At 39.2% G+C, this 17,281-nt stretch overlaps 1 protein-coding gene across 4 annotated transcripts in view; it reads left to right on the top strand.

Moving 5' to 3' along the window:
* The first annotated feature begins 1,100 nt into the window (after positions 1 to 1,100).
* LOC106700378 overlaps positions 1,101 to 17,281 on the top strand; it is a 30,268-nt gene continuing 14,087 nt past the window's right edge. The window contains exons 1-14 of one of the 4 annotated variants that reach the window (XM_023331838.1): positions 1,101 to 2,127; positions 2,227 to 2,286; positions 2,370 to 2,405; positions 2,503 to 2,563; positions 2,642 to 2,748; positions 2,839 to 3,111; positions 3,208 to 3,301; positions 3,483 to 3,550; positions 3,635 to 3,880; positions 4,047 to 4,181; positions 4,277 to 4,339; positions 4,440 to 4,571; positions 5,145 to 13,115; positions 13,232 to 13,314. In XM_023331838.1, the coding sequence (XP_023187606.1) occupies positions 2,050 to 2,127; positions 2,227 to 2,286; positions 2,370 to 2,405; positions 2,503 to 2,563; positions 2,642 to 2,748; positions 2,839 to 3,111; positions 3,208 to 3,301; positions 3,483 to 3,550; positions 3,635 to 3,880; positions 4,047 to 4,181; positions 4,277 to 4,339; positions 4,440 to 4,571; positions 5,145 to 12,092 (8,301 nt within the window). In that variant the 5' untranslated portion in view covers positions 1,101 to 2,049 and the 3' untranslated portion in view covers positions 12,093 to 13,115; positions 13,232 to 13,314. Of the gene's footprint in view, positions 2,128 to 2,226; positions 2,287 to 2,369; positions 2,406 to 2,502; positions 2,564 to 2,641; positions 2,749 to 2,838; positions 3,112 to 3,207; positions 3,302 to 3,482; positions 3,551 to 3,634; positions 3,881 to 4,046; positions 4,182 to 4,276; positions 4,340 to 4,439; positions 4,572 to 5,144; positions 13,315 to 13,597; positions 14,001 to 17,281 lie in introns of those variants that run through there. The other 3 variants (XM_023331837.1, XM_023331836.1, XM_023331835.1) reach the window with 3 other exon arrangements.

The raw sequence follows: 17,281 nt of genomic DNA, 5'->3' as shown, positions 1-17,281 counted from the left end.
AAATGAAATGGTAGATCATTTAGCTAAGGTGTCCTTAAAACAAAGTAGAATTATGGAGATAAAGTATTGTAAGTCTGAAATAAATTCAATTATTAAGAGCAAAATTAAATCTGAATGGCAACAATTGTGGGAAGAAGGAACTAAAGGTCATCATTTATTTCATATACAAAAGAATGTAGGGAATATGGAAATAATAGGAGAAAATCGAAAAGAGCAAGTAGTAATGAAAAGATTGTGCCTTGGACATACTGGATTAAATAAAACTTTACATTTGATTGGTAAAAATCCAACAGGTAGATGTGATTGTGGTATGGATATGGAAACAGTAGAACATGTAATAATTAATTGTGGAAAATATACAGCAAGTAGAGAGAAGCTAAAACAATAAATTAGGAAATATGATATAGAGACATTTAAACTTAATAAGATATTAATTAAACACAAAATAAATAAAGCGGTTATTAAATTTTTGAAGGTAACAGGATTATATGTAAGAATTTAGATTGGGGGAGATGCTGTCGTACACACTCCAGCCAGTAGATGGCGATAATACATATTAACGTTAGATGTCACCCGCCGCTAAAAATCACAAGCAAGAAGAAGAAGGACCTTTCTGCTTCCGAATCTGCTTGGTGAAGGTAAGAAGTGTTTGTGTTCTGTCCATAAAATATACTATTTCAATGTTTAATTTAATTACTATATTATTAGAACTGCTTACAGCTGTTAAATGTAATGTGTTCCTTAAGAAATGTGATAGATTTTAAAAGTTTGACTGCTGTGGAATATGTTGTTGTTGCTCTGATAGCGTAGCTGCTAGCTTGATGGAATATTTTTTTCCACGACAAAAACCGGAACCACAATTTCTTCACATGTTAGCAATTTGCTAACTGGCTTTCGTGAAAGCTGTTAGGCTATAAAATCTCTGTTAACATCCAGCTCATCAGCTGAAATAAGGCAATGTTGTTTTACCTCAACCTAGAGCTATTGTGACTTGCAGAAATGGCCACAAATAACCCGAAATAGCATATTAAGCTACTTCACTGACTCAGTTGCTTCGGATACAGATCCTCTCAGCTGCCGTTTTGTGCCGACAGTGAAAAACAGCAGAACTACATAATATTAGCTTGGTATGATGTAAATTATAATTTAGAGAACACAAAATGCTTTATGTGTACTACTGTGATTGTATGGACAAAAAGCGAACTTAAGAAAACCCGCAGCAGCAGAAACTGAGTCAGTGAAGTAGCTAACTATGCTAGCTCAAGTTATTTGCGGTCATTTCTTCAAGTTGCCATCCCTCCCCGAATAACTGTGGTGTGTGATAAAACAGTATTGCCACATAGTGCTACGTTTAAGCTGTGAAAGGTCCCACATATTTTGTAGTGTAACACTCTGAAGAAAGCCAGTTAGCAAGTTGTTAACATGTAAACACATGTGCGCGGAAGTAACGCCTATAAATCACACAAAGCATCATGGGAGCTAGAAATTTGCTGGAAAGAAAATGTTTTAGACCCACAGGAAGCTAATTAAGTGCTGCAGTGTTTTTAAGTCTCGTAATTTTGTTCGTATCTTCAGATATAACATCTCTGTTTTTTTTAAGTATATTTTTAACCAAGTTGTAAAGTGTACTTATGTTTGCACCAGTTGTGAAAAATATATTGGCTTTGTTTAGAAACCTTAGAACAGTTTTAACTTTATTCTTGTATTTCAGAAAAAAAATATTAACCTATTTTGAAAATATATATATATATTTTATGGTCCTTTTTTAATTGAAATGTATTTTGCTTGTATTTACAGCTTCTCTCTTCTGCGAGACTTTGTGATTTGGACGTTTTCCACTGCTGCCTGCTACGCATCTCACCTCTGCATCATCACACCATCTTATTATACTGATACCTGTTGATCCTACAGAAATATATTTTATTTAGATATTAAGAAAAGCACATAGTAACATTGAGTTAAAAGCATTCACAAACACATTTAATATTGTTTGAATAACCAACTCCCCCCCCCCAGGTTTCTTCTTTTTTTTCATTCTGCTGTTACAGGATGCCACGTAGAGGACGACGCTCTGAGGCAGCTAAGGTGAGATGGAGGAAGCTGGAGATTGTGCCGGTCGACGCAAAGGTATAACAATTAAACATTGAAGTACTTGTTTTTGTCTAACTGTAGTTCTTAATGTAGTTTAGACTTTAAGCATGATTATAATAGTTTCTGGGTTTACAGGCTGGGACACCATTGCTCACAACCAGCGCTTGGAACCCGACTCGGTCTCCGCCAAATAAGGTATGGCTGTCATTTTACATTTTAGTAACTTACTGTTGGATGATAACAATTATTTCCTTTACTAATTTTACTTATCTCTTTAGATCTCCCCACTGCTGGAGGGTGGCCTGCCCGACCAGGTATGTTCATGACAAGTTCAGGATCATTTATTTAGAATAACCAAAACAAGTTATGTTTGTAGTTAATCTATAGATTTTTTAAATAACTCTTTTGCAGATGTTGCCTCCCGTGATGCTTCAGGAGGAGCCCCGTGTGCCACTGACCTCTTCTGGGTCACGTATGTAGATAAAATCTTTGTTGTTAAATTTGCAGCTGCATGAAAGCCTAATCTTGATAACTAAACGTTTCTAAACAGGCCGTGGGACGGGGCGTCGCCATCGGGTGGAGACGTGGCCAGCCTCCCGGGTGACCAGACGGAGCTGCAAGTTGGTTCTGCCTACTGCCGGGGCTCTGGAGAAGAAGGTATTTTTTTTTGTATACCTCGTATACAAATCTTGGTTTGAATGACAAAAATTCTATAAGCGAACTTTAATGTTTGTTTTTATTTTTCAGTTTGCTCTTTTGGTTGGTGATTCCCATCTGCGTGCTATTGTGGATGGGTATTCTACCATGCCAAAGGGCGACTTTTCCTTAGGGGTGCTTGCATCCCCCGGTGCCTCTGCGGAAGAGTTGCGGCTTGAGGTGCTGGATGCAGTTCTGCCTCGGCCCCCCGAGGTGATCTGTCTTCTGGCCCCAAGTAACAACTTAACCGCCAGCAGGACCTTCGTGGAGGCCGGAGTGGCGTTTGACGCTTTGTTGAGTACCGTCTGCAACCTCTCTGCTAATGTAAGTAGAACATCCACTGCATTTATCCATGATCAAATATATCAGAAAAGTTGGCGTATATTAATTTTGTTCCTTTATTTGGTTTGAAATTTAAAGGTGGTCATTGTGGACTTTCCACCGCGCCTTTGCGTGGAGGACAGTGTGCAACAGCTGCTGCGGCAGGAGTTTCAACGTGTGGCTGCTCAGAGAAGTAAGTGACGTACACAATTTGTGTTTAGACTAAAACTTCAGCAAATTTACATTTTATAGTTTTCGGGGTTCAGATCTATGAAAAAATAATTTATTTTTCCTTTCGTATGTAATTTATCTCAAATTAGAACATCGTTAGTGTGACTGAAAATAAGAATGCATTTTTTTTTTTTTCTGTCAAGCTGTTCGGTATTTGCCTGTCACTGAACACTTCCCGTTGACCAACCTGGCCTTGTGGAGCAGGGATGGCGTAAGTTGAATTGATTTTCATAATTCTATTGTAAACATTTCATTGAGGCGTACTGTATTTTATAAAATGTGTTTATAATTGTAGGTTCACCTGAGCGACCATCCTGGGATGGAGGTCCTTGCTCAGTTGCTTGAGGCGGCGGTCTGCTCGCAACTTGAGTTAAGTGCACCGAAATCTCCTGCTCCTGTGATGTTGGCTCCTCCCCCCCTTGGGACGGCTTCCCCCCCCCCGGTGAGACGTCCCCTGCCCCGGCTGGTTGTGGTTAGCGAGGTGGCTGCTCCGCGTCGTTCAGAGTCCTCCGCCTGGACTGTGGTTGGTGGTGGTCGGAAGGTACTGGATACATGCTTATTTGATTTAATGAAAATTTTGCAAGTGTATATTTCAATGTGTATATTTCACTTCTTAACATGTTTATTTTGTGTCCGCCTCCCTGATTGTTCATTTCAACTTTTCTTTAAAGTGCAGATTATAAAGTAAATGGAACTTGATTTTACAGGGAGACCTGCTGGACTCTTCCATCCCCCTGAATCCTGTGTGCTTCAGCCCAGCGTTGCTGGAGGAGATGGATCGGATCGTTCCTGCGTCTGGCCTTGAAACTACGCTACCTACATGTTCTCCAAAGGGGAAAAAGGTATTTTATTTAATTTTAAAAAATATAATCATTTGAATTTGATGTGCTATAGTTTGTTGTAACAACTATATAATTTCTTCTATTTTTCTTATTAGAAGGCGAGTGCGAAGCGTCGTTCAATTTCCGATCCCTACAAGCTGAATCCAGTGGAGCAGCAGGTATGACACCGTTTCAGAAAATATATCAGACTTTAAGATAGTGAAATGTACAGTATATGTTCACTTTGCACAAAAAAGGACAGCTTCTATTGATTTATAGATGGAGGGAGCGCCGAGAGAGACCAACAGCAAAGCTCGTCGCCAGGCACAGGGTTCGGTTCCCCTGATGGACATCCAGGCCAAGTCCTCTTCCGTGGCACAGGAGGACCATTTTCAGGATGGGAGCTGCAAGGTAACTGTTTCCTATCATCTCAGTAACAACAAATGGGTGGAGCAGTGCAACGTGTTGTGGAGAAAGTTCGCGTACTTGGTTCTGTGTATGACGAGGGTGCCAAAGATTATGTGACTCACATGAGCACAAATGGCTGTGCAAAGTGAGTTTAGATATTTAGAAAATTTGTATTTTACAGCTTTTGACTTTGTAGACGTGCTGCTTTATAATTTGTGCATTTTTTATTTTTATTAAATTGACTATAATATCAAACTTTTTTGGTTTTCCAGGTTGGCTAAAAAAGTGAGCTAATATTGTTACATATTAATTTCTGAAGTACAGACAAGTAAATTTGAGATGCACAAATATGAGCATATGGATTTATATTGAAATCCCACCCAATACTAGTGTAATAATATTATTTACCATGAAGTTACTTTATCAACATTTTATTTCAATTAATCTATTTAACAACAGAATAATTGATTACTCAATTACAAAATATGTGTTTACAACAGGCCTAATTGGTGGTAGATAGTTATCAGGTGAATATTTGTATAAATACTGACTTTTAAATATTTTTTTATGTTACAGGCTTCTGCGCTGGAACCCAGAATCAGCGGTCCACCTGTCCTGTTGGTAAGTGCTACACATTCCCAGGCCGACAAGAGGTATGCTGCATTTTCCCGTAATCACCAGTGCACATGCATGGCACTCACATTTTTAGCTTACCACAATGAGGGGTTGCAGTTTGATGCTGTGATGCTTGATAGAGTGATTGAAAAAGGAGACCAACTTTATTCCGGCGTTAAACAGCAACTGATCAGTGATGGAACATTTCGTGACAATCACTTGACGTTTGAACAGATGCCTGACCATGTACTGACAGATAGGAACATCTATGCAGTACATACAACTGGTTTACAGGTAGGTCATGTTTTTGCTCGTAGCGGGAGCACTGAAGGATCTAGACGATTGGGTTTGCATCTTGCCCTGCAACTGGAATGTCTGTCGGAAAATGTCACCCATGCTTTCCTTTTGGTGACTCCAGAGTGCATTGCAGTTTTCAGGGACAGATGCGGTCGGTTTGGAGTTTTTGATTCCCACTCAAGAAATTCAGCAGGCATGCCCCACCCCAGTGGAACTGCAGTAATGATGACTTTCTGCAACCTGTCTGACATGGTCAGCCATCTACTGAAGCTCTTTCGAAATCGCGGCCCCAATGCCACCTATGAGTTTGTGCCAGTAGGTTTTGAAAGGGAAAATGAAGATCATCCTCAGAAGTCGACTTTTCAGAACATTTCACCTGTAGCCACACAGGTAAGTCCAACTGCTTTGAAATCAGAGAGTCCGTCTGATGACGAAATGCCTCCTTGGCTTAGGGAAGTTGCAAAGGTATTAGAGGAGAGACCTCCAACTGTTACAAATTTGTCAAAAGTGCCAAAAGCTAATAGAAGAAAAATTAAAAACAGGATTAAAACACAACAGAGACAGAATGTAGGAAGTAAAATGAAACAAAGTTCATCTGAAAAAGAAAGATATCTGACATCTCCAACATTTAGGACCAAAAAGCTGCAGGCCTTAAAAGAACAATATATTCTTCATCAAGTACAGAGGAAGGATCAGTTAAATAATAGATATAGGACAGATGCATCTTTCCGGAAGAGACGAATAAATTACATTAAGGACAGATTCAATTTTGTACGTAGCTTCAGAGACAGTCATAAAGCGCAGATGGCCGAGTATATGAGGAAACGATTCACAGATGATCCGCTCTTTAGAAGCAGAAAAAAATCATACATCAGGAATCGATTCAGAGACGATCCGCTCTTTAGAAGCAAACAAAAATCATACATCAGGAATCGATTCAGAGACGATCCGCTCTTTAGAAGCAGACAAAAATCATACATCAGGAATCGATACAGAGACGATCCGGTCTTTAGAAGCAAACAAAAATCATACATGAGGAATCAATTCAGAAACGATCCGATCTTTAGAAGCAGACAAAAATCATACAACAGGAATCGATTCAGAAACGATCCAGTTTTCAGAAGCAAACAGAAAAAAACAATGCGTGAATCTATGAAGGAGAAGTATCATAGTGAGCCTGGTTATCGAGTAAAACATAATGAAAAATGTGTTGCCAACAGAAGAGGCAGACTATCTAGACAAGCACTTTCCAAAAATTTAACACTGCAGCATGCTTCGCGAATCAGAAGGAAATACAAAAGAAATGTAGGCTTCCACCTTCAAACTCCACACCCTCTGATGACTGACGAAATGAAAGCTGCAATACAAAACTTTTATAAGAACATTCAAAACGGACCCACATATGTTTGCACCGTGTGTCACAGAGCTCTTTTCCCCAGTCAAGTAAAACAGTGTAAACGAGATAAGTATAACAAGAATATGCGTGTAGTAGCTGATTGTCTAACAGGTACATATGTTCATGTGTGTGGATCTGCATGCTCAACCCCATGTTCTGTACCTCAAGAGAGGATGGGGGAGTGGATCTGCTACACGTGTGACAGCAGTCTAACCAGAGGAAAGATGCCATCGATTGCTGCTGCCAATAACCTTCACCTAGCTTCCGTTCCCATAGAGCTTGCGGAATTGAATGTAATTGAACGGCAATTAATAGCAAAAATTCTACCTTTTGCAAAAATTGTTTCCTTGCCCAAGGGACAGCAAAGGGCAATACATGGAGCAGTTGTCTGTGTTCCTTCTGACATGGAAACAGTCGTAAACAGTCTTCCGAGGCCCCGTGAGGAAGCCCAGCTTTTACAGGTGAAGCTGAAGAGAAAAACCAAGTACAAAGGTTACCAATACTTTTACACGGTCAACATGAAAAATGTCTTAGCTGCACTGAGAAAGCTTAAAGAGAGTCATCCAGATTACACAGACGTAAGTATAAATGAAAGTGCCACATTTGAGGGTTTCCAAGAGGATCAGCCAGTTGAGGACTCAGAAGCAGAGGAGGCTGCAATGGATGCAGCCGCAGACCAGCAACCTGACCACATAGGGGCAGAGCATCAGGCACTTCGACCTGGTCTGATCTTGGACACCTGCATGCAGCCTCCTGACATAGCACAGGAAGTATTGTCATATGGAGAAGGGATTTTCAGCATTGCGCCGGCTCAGGGGAACAAGCCCATCTCCTTCTTCAGTGTTCCAAGACTTGAAGCCAATGCTTATCCTGTACATTTCCCAACTGCAATAAACACATTAGATGAAGCCCGCCGTGTTGCACTTTCACCAAGTATGTATTTCAATGTACGGCTTTTCTCAATAGATACTCGGTTTGCCAAAGACCACAGTTACCTTTTCTTTGCTCAGTTTGTTACGGAAACTCATATTGCCAATAATAGTATGTCCATTCAGAGAAGAAAAGGGAAACCAAGCACCAAAGATGGGAAAAATATTTCCAGCAAAATGCTGCAGGATAAAGAGGAGTTGGAAAAACTGATCCAGAATAAAGAGGCTACCCGTTTCATGCAACCCTTAAGAGGAACTCCAGCTTATTGGGAGAAAGGATTACGTGATTTGCACGCCATGGTCAGGCAACTTGGAAAGCCCACTTTCTTCTGCACATTCTCTGCTGCTGAAATGAGATGGCCAGAAGTCATTGAGGCCATCAAAGGTCAACATGGCGAGCAGGTACATTTTTCTGAGCTTGACTGGAATGCAAAGTGTGACATTCTTAGAAGCAACCCTGTCACCGTCATGCGTATGTTTGAAAAGAGAGTGGACGCACTGTTTAGAGACCTCATTCTTTCCCCTGCACAGCCCATTGGACCAGTCGAAGATTACTTTTATCGTGTCGAATTTCAGGCAAGGGGTTCACCACACATACATGCTGTGATATGGATTAAGGATGCACCTGAAATGGAAGACCCCTCATGTTGCGGTGAAGTCATAAAGTTCATCGATCGTTACATATCCTGTCAGTTGCCTGATGAAACCAGAGATCCAGAGCTTAACAAAATAGTCACAGACGTTCAAATGCACAGCAAAAAGCACTCAAAATCATGCAAAAAAGGTAATGTTGAATGCAGATTTGGATTCCCCAAACTACCAATGGAGCACACCAGAATAACCGTCCCTGTAATTGACTTTGATCACGAAAATGACGACAAAAAAGCAACGCAAGTTAAGCAAAAAGGTAGGAGAAAGTCCAAGAAATCGAGATCACCATTTGTCTCAAACCTACAAAGAGAGGCTAAGAAGACACTGAAACCAATTAGGGATTTACTGAAGGATGAAAAATCATCGTTCAGGGATTTGGCAGAGTTACTCCAGGCTTGTAATATGACCAAAGTAGAGTACAATGGCCATGTTGATGCTCTCACTTCTGGAATGGTGGTAATGATGAAACGGGATCCTAAAGATAGCTGGGTCAATGGGTATAACCCCGATCTCCTTCGTGCATGGAATGCTAACATGGACATCCAGTATGTGCTTGATGAGTACAGCTGCATTGAGTACATGATGTCCTACATAGCCAAGCCAGAGCATGAAATGGCGCAGTACCTCAAGTCTGTTGTAGATGATTTAAAGAGAGCGAATGTTAGCGAACGCGATGAGATGAAAAAGATCATGCAGGCTTATTCAAAACACAGAGAGGTTAGTGCTCAAGAATCCGTTGCGCGCACTTGTAGCCTACCTCTCAAAAAGTCCTCTCGTAGTGTCCTTTTTCTTCAAACAGATGAAGACGGTGTAAAAATGAGCCTTCCGATGAGTCAACTCGTAAACATGTCCCCAGATGAAGAGAATGTGTGGATGACAGGATTGCCGGAAAAATATCTCAACAGGCCAGTAACATTAGAATTCGAACACATGTGCCTTGCAGAATTTGCGTCAGAATACCGAGTTCTATATGGTAGACAAATTAAAGGGTCAAATGCAATTCCCCTCCTTAATGATGCAGGATACATCCAGAAAAGAACTATGGGCAAACCTGCAGTTATTAGATTTACTCGTTTTTCAGAGAAAAAAACCCCCGAAAAGTTCTACAGACGGCTTCTGAAGTTGTATTTTCCTCACAGAAGAGATGACGACCTTAAAAATGAGGAACATACAACCTACGAAGCCTTTTACAACAACGGTTTACGTGGTAGATATCAGGTTAAACAGTATGTGGATTTCAATTGCAAAAGGTATGAAGGGCAAGGTAAGAAAATTGATAAGATTATGGAAAATCTGACAAAGGAAGGACCGGTTCGTAATGCGTGGAACACTTTTGCACCCGAGGTTGAGGTAGACCGTTTAGAATGCGCTGCTGAGCGACCACCATTGCAAGAAGATGAAGAGCAAGACCCTATTCCAGATTATGAAATTGATGTCAACACTGTAGACATGCCAAAAATTGAAGCTCCTAAATTGAGCCCTGATTTCATCAGACAAATGTACAGGAGTTTAAATGAGAGTCAAGCGTCCGTGTTTTACACCATTCGCGATTGGTGTCTGAACCGCGTCTGGGGTGACAACCCAGAACCGTTCTTTTATTTCTTGACGGGAGGAGCCGGCTGTGGTAAATCTCATGTCATCAAATGTGTTTACCAGGAGGCAACCAAGCTCTTGCGCCAGCTTCCGAGACTTCTTGATATTGGTGACATGTCCAAGCCCACTGTGCTCCTCACAGCTTTTACTGGTACTGCAGCGTACAACATATCAGGGAAGACTTTACATTCCATCTTGAAACTACCCAAAAGTTTAAAACCACCATACAAGGGACTTGGAAATTCATTGGATGAAGTGAGGGCAGTTCTTTCTAATGTAGAAATCTTAATCGTCGATGAAATCTCCATGGTCTCCAAAGACCTACTTGCATATGTTGACTGGAGATTTCAACAAATCAAGGGGAACAACAGATTCATGGGTGGGGTCTCTGTTTTGGCTGTGGGGGACTTCTTCCAACTTCCTCCTGTTGGACGATCAAAACCGCTTTGTGTCGCCGAGGATGGCGTGCTTGATATCTGGAATGAGAATTTCCAGATGATAAACCTGACAGAAATCATGCGGCAGAAAGATGACCGAGCGTTTGCAGAGCTCTTGAACCGGATTCGAGTTAAAGGTAAAGCCGATTCGCTTAGTGAGGATGACAAGGCTCTTTTGATCCAAGCTGTTACTGACCCCAAAGAGTGTCCAATGGATGTTCTGCACATTTTTGCAACAAACAAACAGGTGGACACCCATAATGCAACAGTTGTGGCCTCTTTAGGTGTAGTAACAGTTGATATCGAGGCAGAGGACTACAAAAGGATTACAAAGACAGGAAACATGATTAATCTGGGCTGTTGCATAGCGGGCAACAAACGAGACTTGTCTAACAACATACAGGTTGGTTTGGGTTTTAGGGTAATGATTATAAGAAACTTGGATGTAGAGGATGGTCTCGTTAATGGAACATTTGGCACCATTGCAGATATTGTCACCAGTACGAAAGATGGAAAGAGTAGTGTAAAGTTAATTGGACTCAAACTGGACAATGCCCTCGCTGGCCACACAAAAAAGATTCAGGGTAAACCAGATGGCTTTGTTTACATTGAGAGATTTGAGGAACAGAGTAGCGTAAAGGGAGTGGTACGACGGCAATTTCCAATCAGGTTAGCCTTTGGGTGTACGGCACACAAGGTCCAAGGGATGACCATGAAGTCTGCGGTCATTTCTTTGAAGCGTATTTTTGAACCTGGAATGGCATATGTGGCCCTCAGTCGCACAACTTCCCTGGAAGGACTTAAAATCATTGATTTCGATGAAAGTAAAATCTACGCTGACGAAAATATCAGAGCAGCTATGGAATCAATGAGACCAGCATCGTTTTTGCACACCAGACCACTCTTGCATTTTCAGTCTGGTCATCAAGGTGAAACATTAACAATTGTCCACCACAATGTCGAAGGTCTTGTCTGTCACTCTGAGGACATGAAACAACATCATGAACTTATGCTGGCAGATGTCTTATGCCTAACAGAGACTCATTTATTTGGATCTTCTGTTCCTGCTTCTTGCCAAATGGAGGGCTATTCTTTCTTTTCACGGAACAGACATGTCTCCTACTCAAATAGAGTCGACATTGCTACCAAAGAGGGTGGGGGAGTAGCGACCTACTGCCGGAGTCTTCTCCAACCGCAGGAACGTAGATTCTTCAACCAGGTTACAGACCTTGAATTCAACGTTGTAAAAGTGGACACCGCAATCAGAGCCCTCATTGCGACAGTTTACAGGCCACCAAGTTATGATCTTGGAACATTTTTAAGAAATCTGCAGAACCTCTTGGATGGCCTGAATTCAATGGATATTCGGCCCGTTGTCATATTGGGAGACTTCAATGAGGACCTTATTCCTCCTGGGAAAAAAGCCATTAATGAGTTGTTTAGAGCGAAAGGCTTTATGCAACTCATCTCTGCTCCAACCACAGAAAAACGTACTCTCCTTGATCACATTTACATCTCCAATCCAGAATACTGTGTCCAGTCAGGTGTCTTGCAGGCTTACTACAGCTATCACAATCCTATATACTGTGTGTTAGCTTCAGTATAAGCTGCATCTATAGTGGCTTCCAAAAATAGTCATGTTCCTTGAAATCTTCCTCATCATAAGGGGTATTTTTCTTGATCTTTTCTATTAAATTCCGATGAAATATATTTGTGGTTGTAATGTAACAATATGGAACAGTTCAAGGGGAATGATTACTTTGTAAGCACTGTACATCTCAATCCTGATTTCATGAAAGGAGATTCTTTTTGGAGAAAATGTAAAGATCTTGCATCATTTTATCTGACTGTGGTTTCTTTTGTACATGCAGCAATCAGAAAGCAGTGTGGGTTGTTTTTCTCTATCATTGTTGCAGAGGGTTTGATATATATTTATTCATTGTAAAGATTTGTGAATTATGGTGTAGCTTGTGGATTTTGTTGTAGGAATAAAAATATTCTTGTACAGTTTGCAAATCTTTTCAATACTTATTTAGTTCCGTAGAAAGGAGGCTTCATAACCAGGGTTTGTATGTGCCCATGAAACTTTGTTTGAGGTTTGGGAATAAGAAAGTGGCTGATCTTGAAACACTTATCGGTTCTCTGTCAGAGTAGTTGCTGGAAATATTGGACCAGGAAGCAGTAGATTAAAAAATCAGTTACTACACGTATATTCTGTTCTATTTTGAAATAACAATTATTTCAAATTGGTCTTCAATCTGGCCCTGAGCATTTTCCTTATTTTTCTAATGCAGTTAGAGTAACTGTTACCCTTCGAATAAGTTAATTTTTTGCAAAACTCTTTTTTTTATTCTTCACAATTTGCGTCATTCAATTAAACCTCTCCTTGTTTCATCTCTCCCCAATCACACTGCACTTTTTACTACTGCAGCGCCCTAGTGGTTACTTCACTAGAAGGACAAAAGTTGAACTCACTTTTGTCTTGTTGGACTCCCTCCACATACTGAGAATTTGTGTTGTTTTGATGGAATTAACCTGTTTTCTCCCAGTTTTAGTCTGTTTTTGCAGGTTGTTCCACATAAACAATCGTTGGAGGCTGCCAAGAAGAGAGAGGAAACGAGACCTGGAGGTTTGGCGCATGAGAGTTAGCAAATGTATCTAAATTGTAGCAACCTTAAAAGCAGTTACATTTTTGTTGTTGTTGATAATAGATGTCTATTGATGGAATGACTTGTTTATTTTTAGTGCAGGACAACCCTTGCCTAGCTCATGGACTTGGTCCCACACCCAATCTGAGGAGAAGATGGAGTTCCTGTTTCTTTAGATAGGTACATAACAAATTAAAGCTAATTTTGTTTATTTTAATTTGAAATTGATGATGTTGTATATGCAAGTTTGATAGGAGGAATCCAGTTGATATATGCCCTTTTTTCTTAGGTTACATTGGTGTTTACATCTATGTTACTCATTCTTAAACCTTACTTTAAACAAAGTTTAATTTTTAGTTTATTCATTGATAAATCACATAAATGTTTAAAAATGTCATATATATTAATTTGGTTTTTGTCTGTTTTTTGTTTTTTTAATACATTCTGTGATGTGTCACACCAGATTGGATGCCTAAGAAGAAGTTGGGAAAAATCAAAAAGCTTTGGAGAAGCGATTCTTTTTTGTTGTTGTTGTTCTTTATAGTTGTAAATAGTTTTTGATGTATGTATATATTTAAGATGGTTTCATTTATTGTATAGAGACTGCAATATGTTACATTAGATTAATTTCAAATATGTTTTCATGTATGTATATAGTTATAAAGGTTTCACATTTATAACAAGTGGATCATTGTGGCAAAGCCATAATGTTTCACTTGTGACAGTAAATCTGTCAGGCCTCACCTTGACACTCAGGAAACAACCCTGAGTGCCACACGGCCGGACAGGACACATGTAAAATAAAAAAGATAGCAATTTCTTTTTATTGCAGAGACATTAGATTCTTAAATTTATGGTATTCTTTAAATGTTGTAATTTTGGTTCATTGTAAACTTTACCTGTAAAAAGTTTGTAGAAATCTTTAACATAAGGTCAATATATATTTTTAAACTGTAATATGTTGTGTGTGTGCGTTATTGAAAATTTATATTTGTGACAATCATTAGGTAAATGCTAATGAACTGCCTTCCTGCAGTTTATGAGCATTGAACTGTTACTAAACAGTTCAATGCAAGGTTCATTAGCGTTAGCATTTTAGCTTCAATAAGCTATTAGCTATTTATTTTACTTTTTAGCAATGTTTAGTATACTGAATGGAGTAAATCAATTACAGAAAATATCCTAGTGATTGTGCACGTCCGCCTCGCTTAACGTTCTTGCGGTTCTCCGCGTGCAACTGATTACGTCGCGGCGTTCTTTAGCGTCGACGCCGATTTGTGGCGCGACGACGCGGGGCCCAAGCCCGACGGGCGCGCCTTGGCAGGCCCCGGCTAAATTTCTTCCGAAATTTTCTAGTTGGGGCCTGCCATGCAAAGCAATGGCAGGAACCTATTACTATTGTCGGAGAGAAGCGTCTCTTTATTATAGAACTTTATTTTTCTTCCGTAACCGTTAATGCGGCTCGTACCGCTGGGTGCACACCTACAAATGAGGTATCAAAACGTGCAGAAAATTCACGCCATTGGAGCTATTACTTTTGGTGGGATTTGGGCTTAACGTGGCGACATAATTCGCAAAAAACTACGAAAAAAACCCCATTATAACTCAATGGGAAAAATCCTAGAAATACCCTATTTTTGAGGATTTGCTGTGTCGTCACAAATTCACCTAGAAATGCCATTCAAATTTCATTTTGTAGATACGTCTGTGATCTCTTCGAAAGTGAAGACGGCTCGTCGATACCAGTTACGGTTTGTCCACAATTTGCCTCTAAGCGACCCAAAGTTTCTCATTTTTCTTCATATTAGAGTGACAGCCGATCTCGGTTCATATCTGGGCACAACATTTCTTTCTCTCATCGCTGTAAATGCTCTGAGTGAGGTACAGATATGAATCTCGGGACTATCGCAGAAGACACATTGAACTGTCATACGCTTAAAACGCTTTTCGAATATGTATTACGGTTCCCGAACAAGAAGGATTTGTTTCCAATGCTTTTTTTCAGTAAAGTGTGTTTGCTCAAACACACTTGTGTGTTTGAGAGCTCACAGCTCAGAGCTCACACCTGCTGAGACCATTATTTGCCATAGCAACGGAACTCAAGAGGCTATTGGCTGCTGGTTAGGACTACGAATACGCATCACTGTAGTTCTATCTATCCTCAGTTGAAACAGATCAGGACTGAGAACTGGCCTTTACAACTACTTGCTGCTTTGGGCTGTATATAACTGATTTAACTCAGTAACTGTTACACATGGGATTAGTTTGGAACTTTAAAATTAAGCATACTGAAAATTTCAAAATAAAAGCCTTGAATATTTTACATGACGTAATTGCTCTTTTTGGCCGTATATGACTTTTTCATCCGAAGCAATGTTACACATGGGATTAGTTCGGAACTTTAAAATGGAGCATAATAATAATTTCAAAATAAAAGCCTTGAATATTTTTACATCAGGTAATTGCTGTTTTTGGCTTTATGTGACTTTTTCATCCAAAGCACTGTTACACATGGTATTAGTTTGGCCCTTTAAAATGAAGCTTAACAAAAATTTCAAAATAAAAGCCTTGAATATTTTTACATCATGTAATTGCTCTTTTGAGCTTTATATAACTGATTTAACCCAGCAATTGTTACACATGGGATTAGTGTGGCAATTTAAAATTAAGCTTGATGAAAATTTCAAAATGAAAGCCTTGAATATTTTTACATCATGTAATTGCTCTTTTTGGCTTTATTTGACTTTTTCATCCAAAGCACTGTTACACATGGTATTAGTTCGGAACTTTAAAATGAAGCAAACTGAAAATTTCAAAATAAAAGCCTTGAATATTTTTACATCATGTAATTGCTTTTTTTGGCCGTATATGACTTTTTCATCCAAAGCACTGTTACACATGGGATTACTTTGGAACTTTAAAATGGAGAATAATAATAATTTCAAAATAAAAGCCTCAACATGCCCCTGAGGTTAGTGCACCGTCACAGGCGGTGCAATAATATTATTCTGCATTATCTGTTTCTCTCAGGTTAGGGAACTGTTCATTAGCATTAGCATTTTAGCTTAAATAAGCTATTAGCTATTTATTGGACTTATTAGCCATGTTTAGTATACTGAATGGAGTAAGTCCATTATAGAAAACATCCTAGTGATGTCCCACATGCTAGTGACAGCAACAATTATGCTAACATTAGCATTTTGCTAACTACTTGCGTTTTCAGCATTATATAACTGATTTAACCCAATGACTGTTATACATGGAATTAGTTTGGACCTTTGAATTGAAGTTTAACAAAAATTCCAAAATAAAAGCCTTTAATATTTTTACATCAACTACTTGCGTTTTCAGCATTATATAACTGATTTAACCAAATGAATATTAGACATGGGATTAGTTTGGCCTTTTGCTTGGCCCTTTGAAATGAAGCTTAACGAAAATTTCAAAATAAAAGACTTGAGAAGTTTTACATCATGTAATTGCGCTTTTTGGCTTTATGTGACTTTTTTATCCAAAGCACTGTTACACATCGGAATAGTTTGGCCCTCTGAACTTGCCTTTAGAACTACTAGCTGCTATGGGCTGTATATAACTGATTTAACTCAGTAACTGTTACAAATGGGATTAGTTTGGACAGTGAAAAAACTAAAATAGACTGTTTTACATGAGCAGCAGATAGATCCTCTATTGAAATGGGGATACAGAGAAAGAAGTACTGTGCTGCGGTGCGTTATCCAAGTACTCCTTTTTGGTTGTTTCCATATGCAAATGTTGATCTAGAAGTTTATAACAAAATGCAAGTTAATAAAGATAATAACTGGGTAAGTTTTCTAAATGATAGAATTAAGAATATGTATAAATCCTTTATAGTTATATATACAGATGGTTCAAAAGATTTAGTTTCAAGAACATCTTACCATTTAGCTGTTTACACACTGGAAATGTTTGCAATACTGATGGCCTTACAGTGGGTAGAGCAAAATAAAATTGGAAAAGTACTTATATGTTCAGATTCATTCTCAACACTAATGTCTATTTTAAATACAGTATCTCATCTGAAATTCGTATGGAATTACTATACGAGATTTATGAAGTTATATTTAGAATGAAACTAACTCAAATAGAGATTAGGTTTATGTGGATACCA

Source organism: Xiphophorus maculatus, chromosome 4 (genome assembly GCF_002775205.1).
Source record: "Xiphophorus maculatus strain JP 163 A chromosome 4, X_maculatus-5.0-male, whole genome shotgun sequence".
Lineage (NCBI taxonomy): Eukaryota > Metazoa > Chordata > Actinopteri > Cyprinodontiformes > Poeciliidae > Xiphophorus > Xiphophorus maculatus.
The sequence above is the reverse complement of the archived record's forward strand: the minus strand, read 5'-3'. Positions and strand labels throughout refer to the sequence as shown.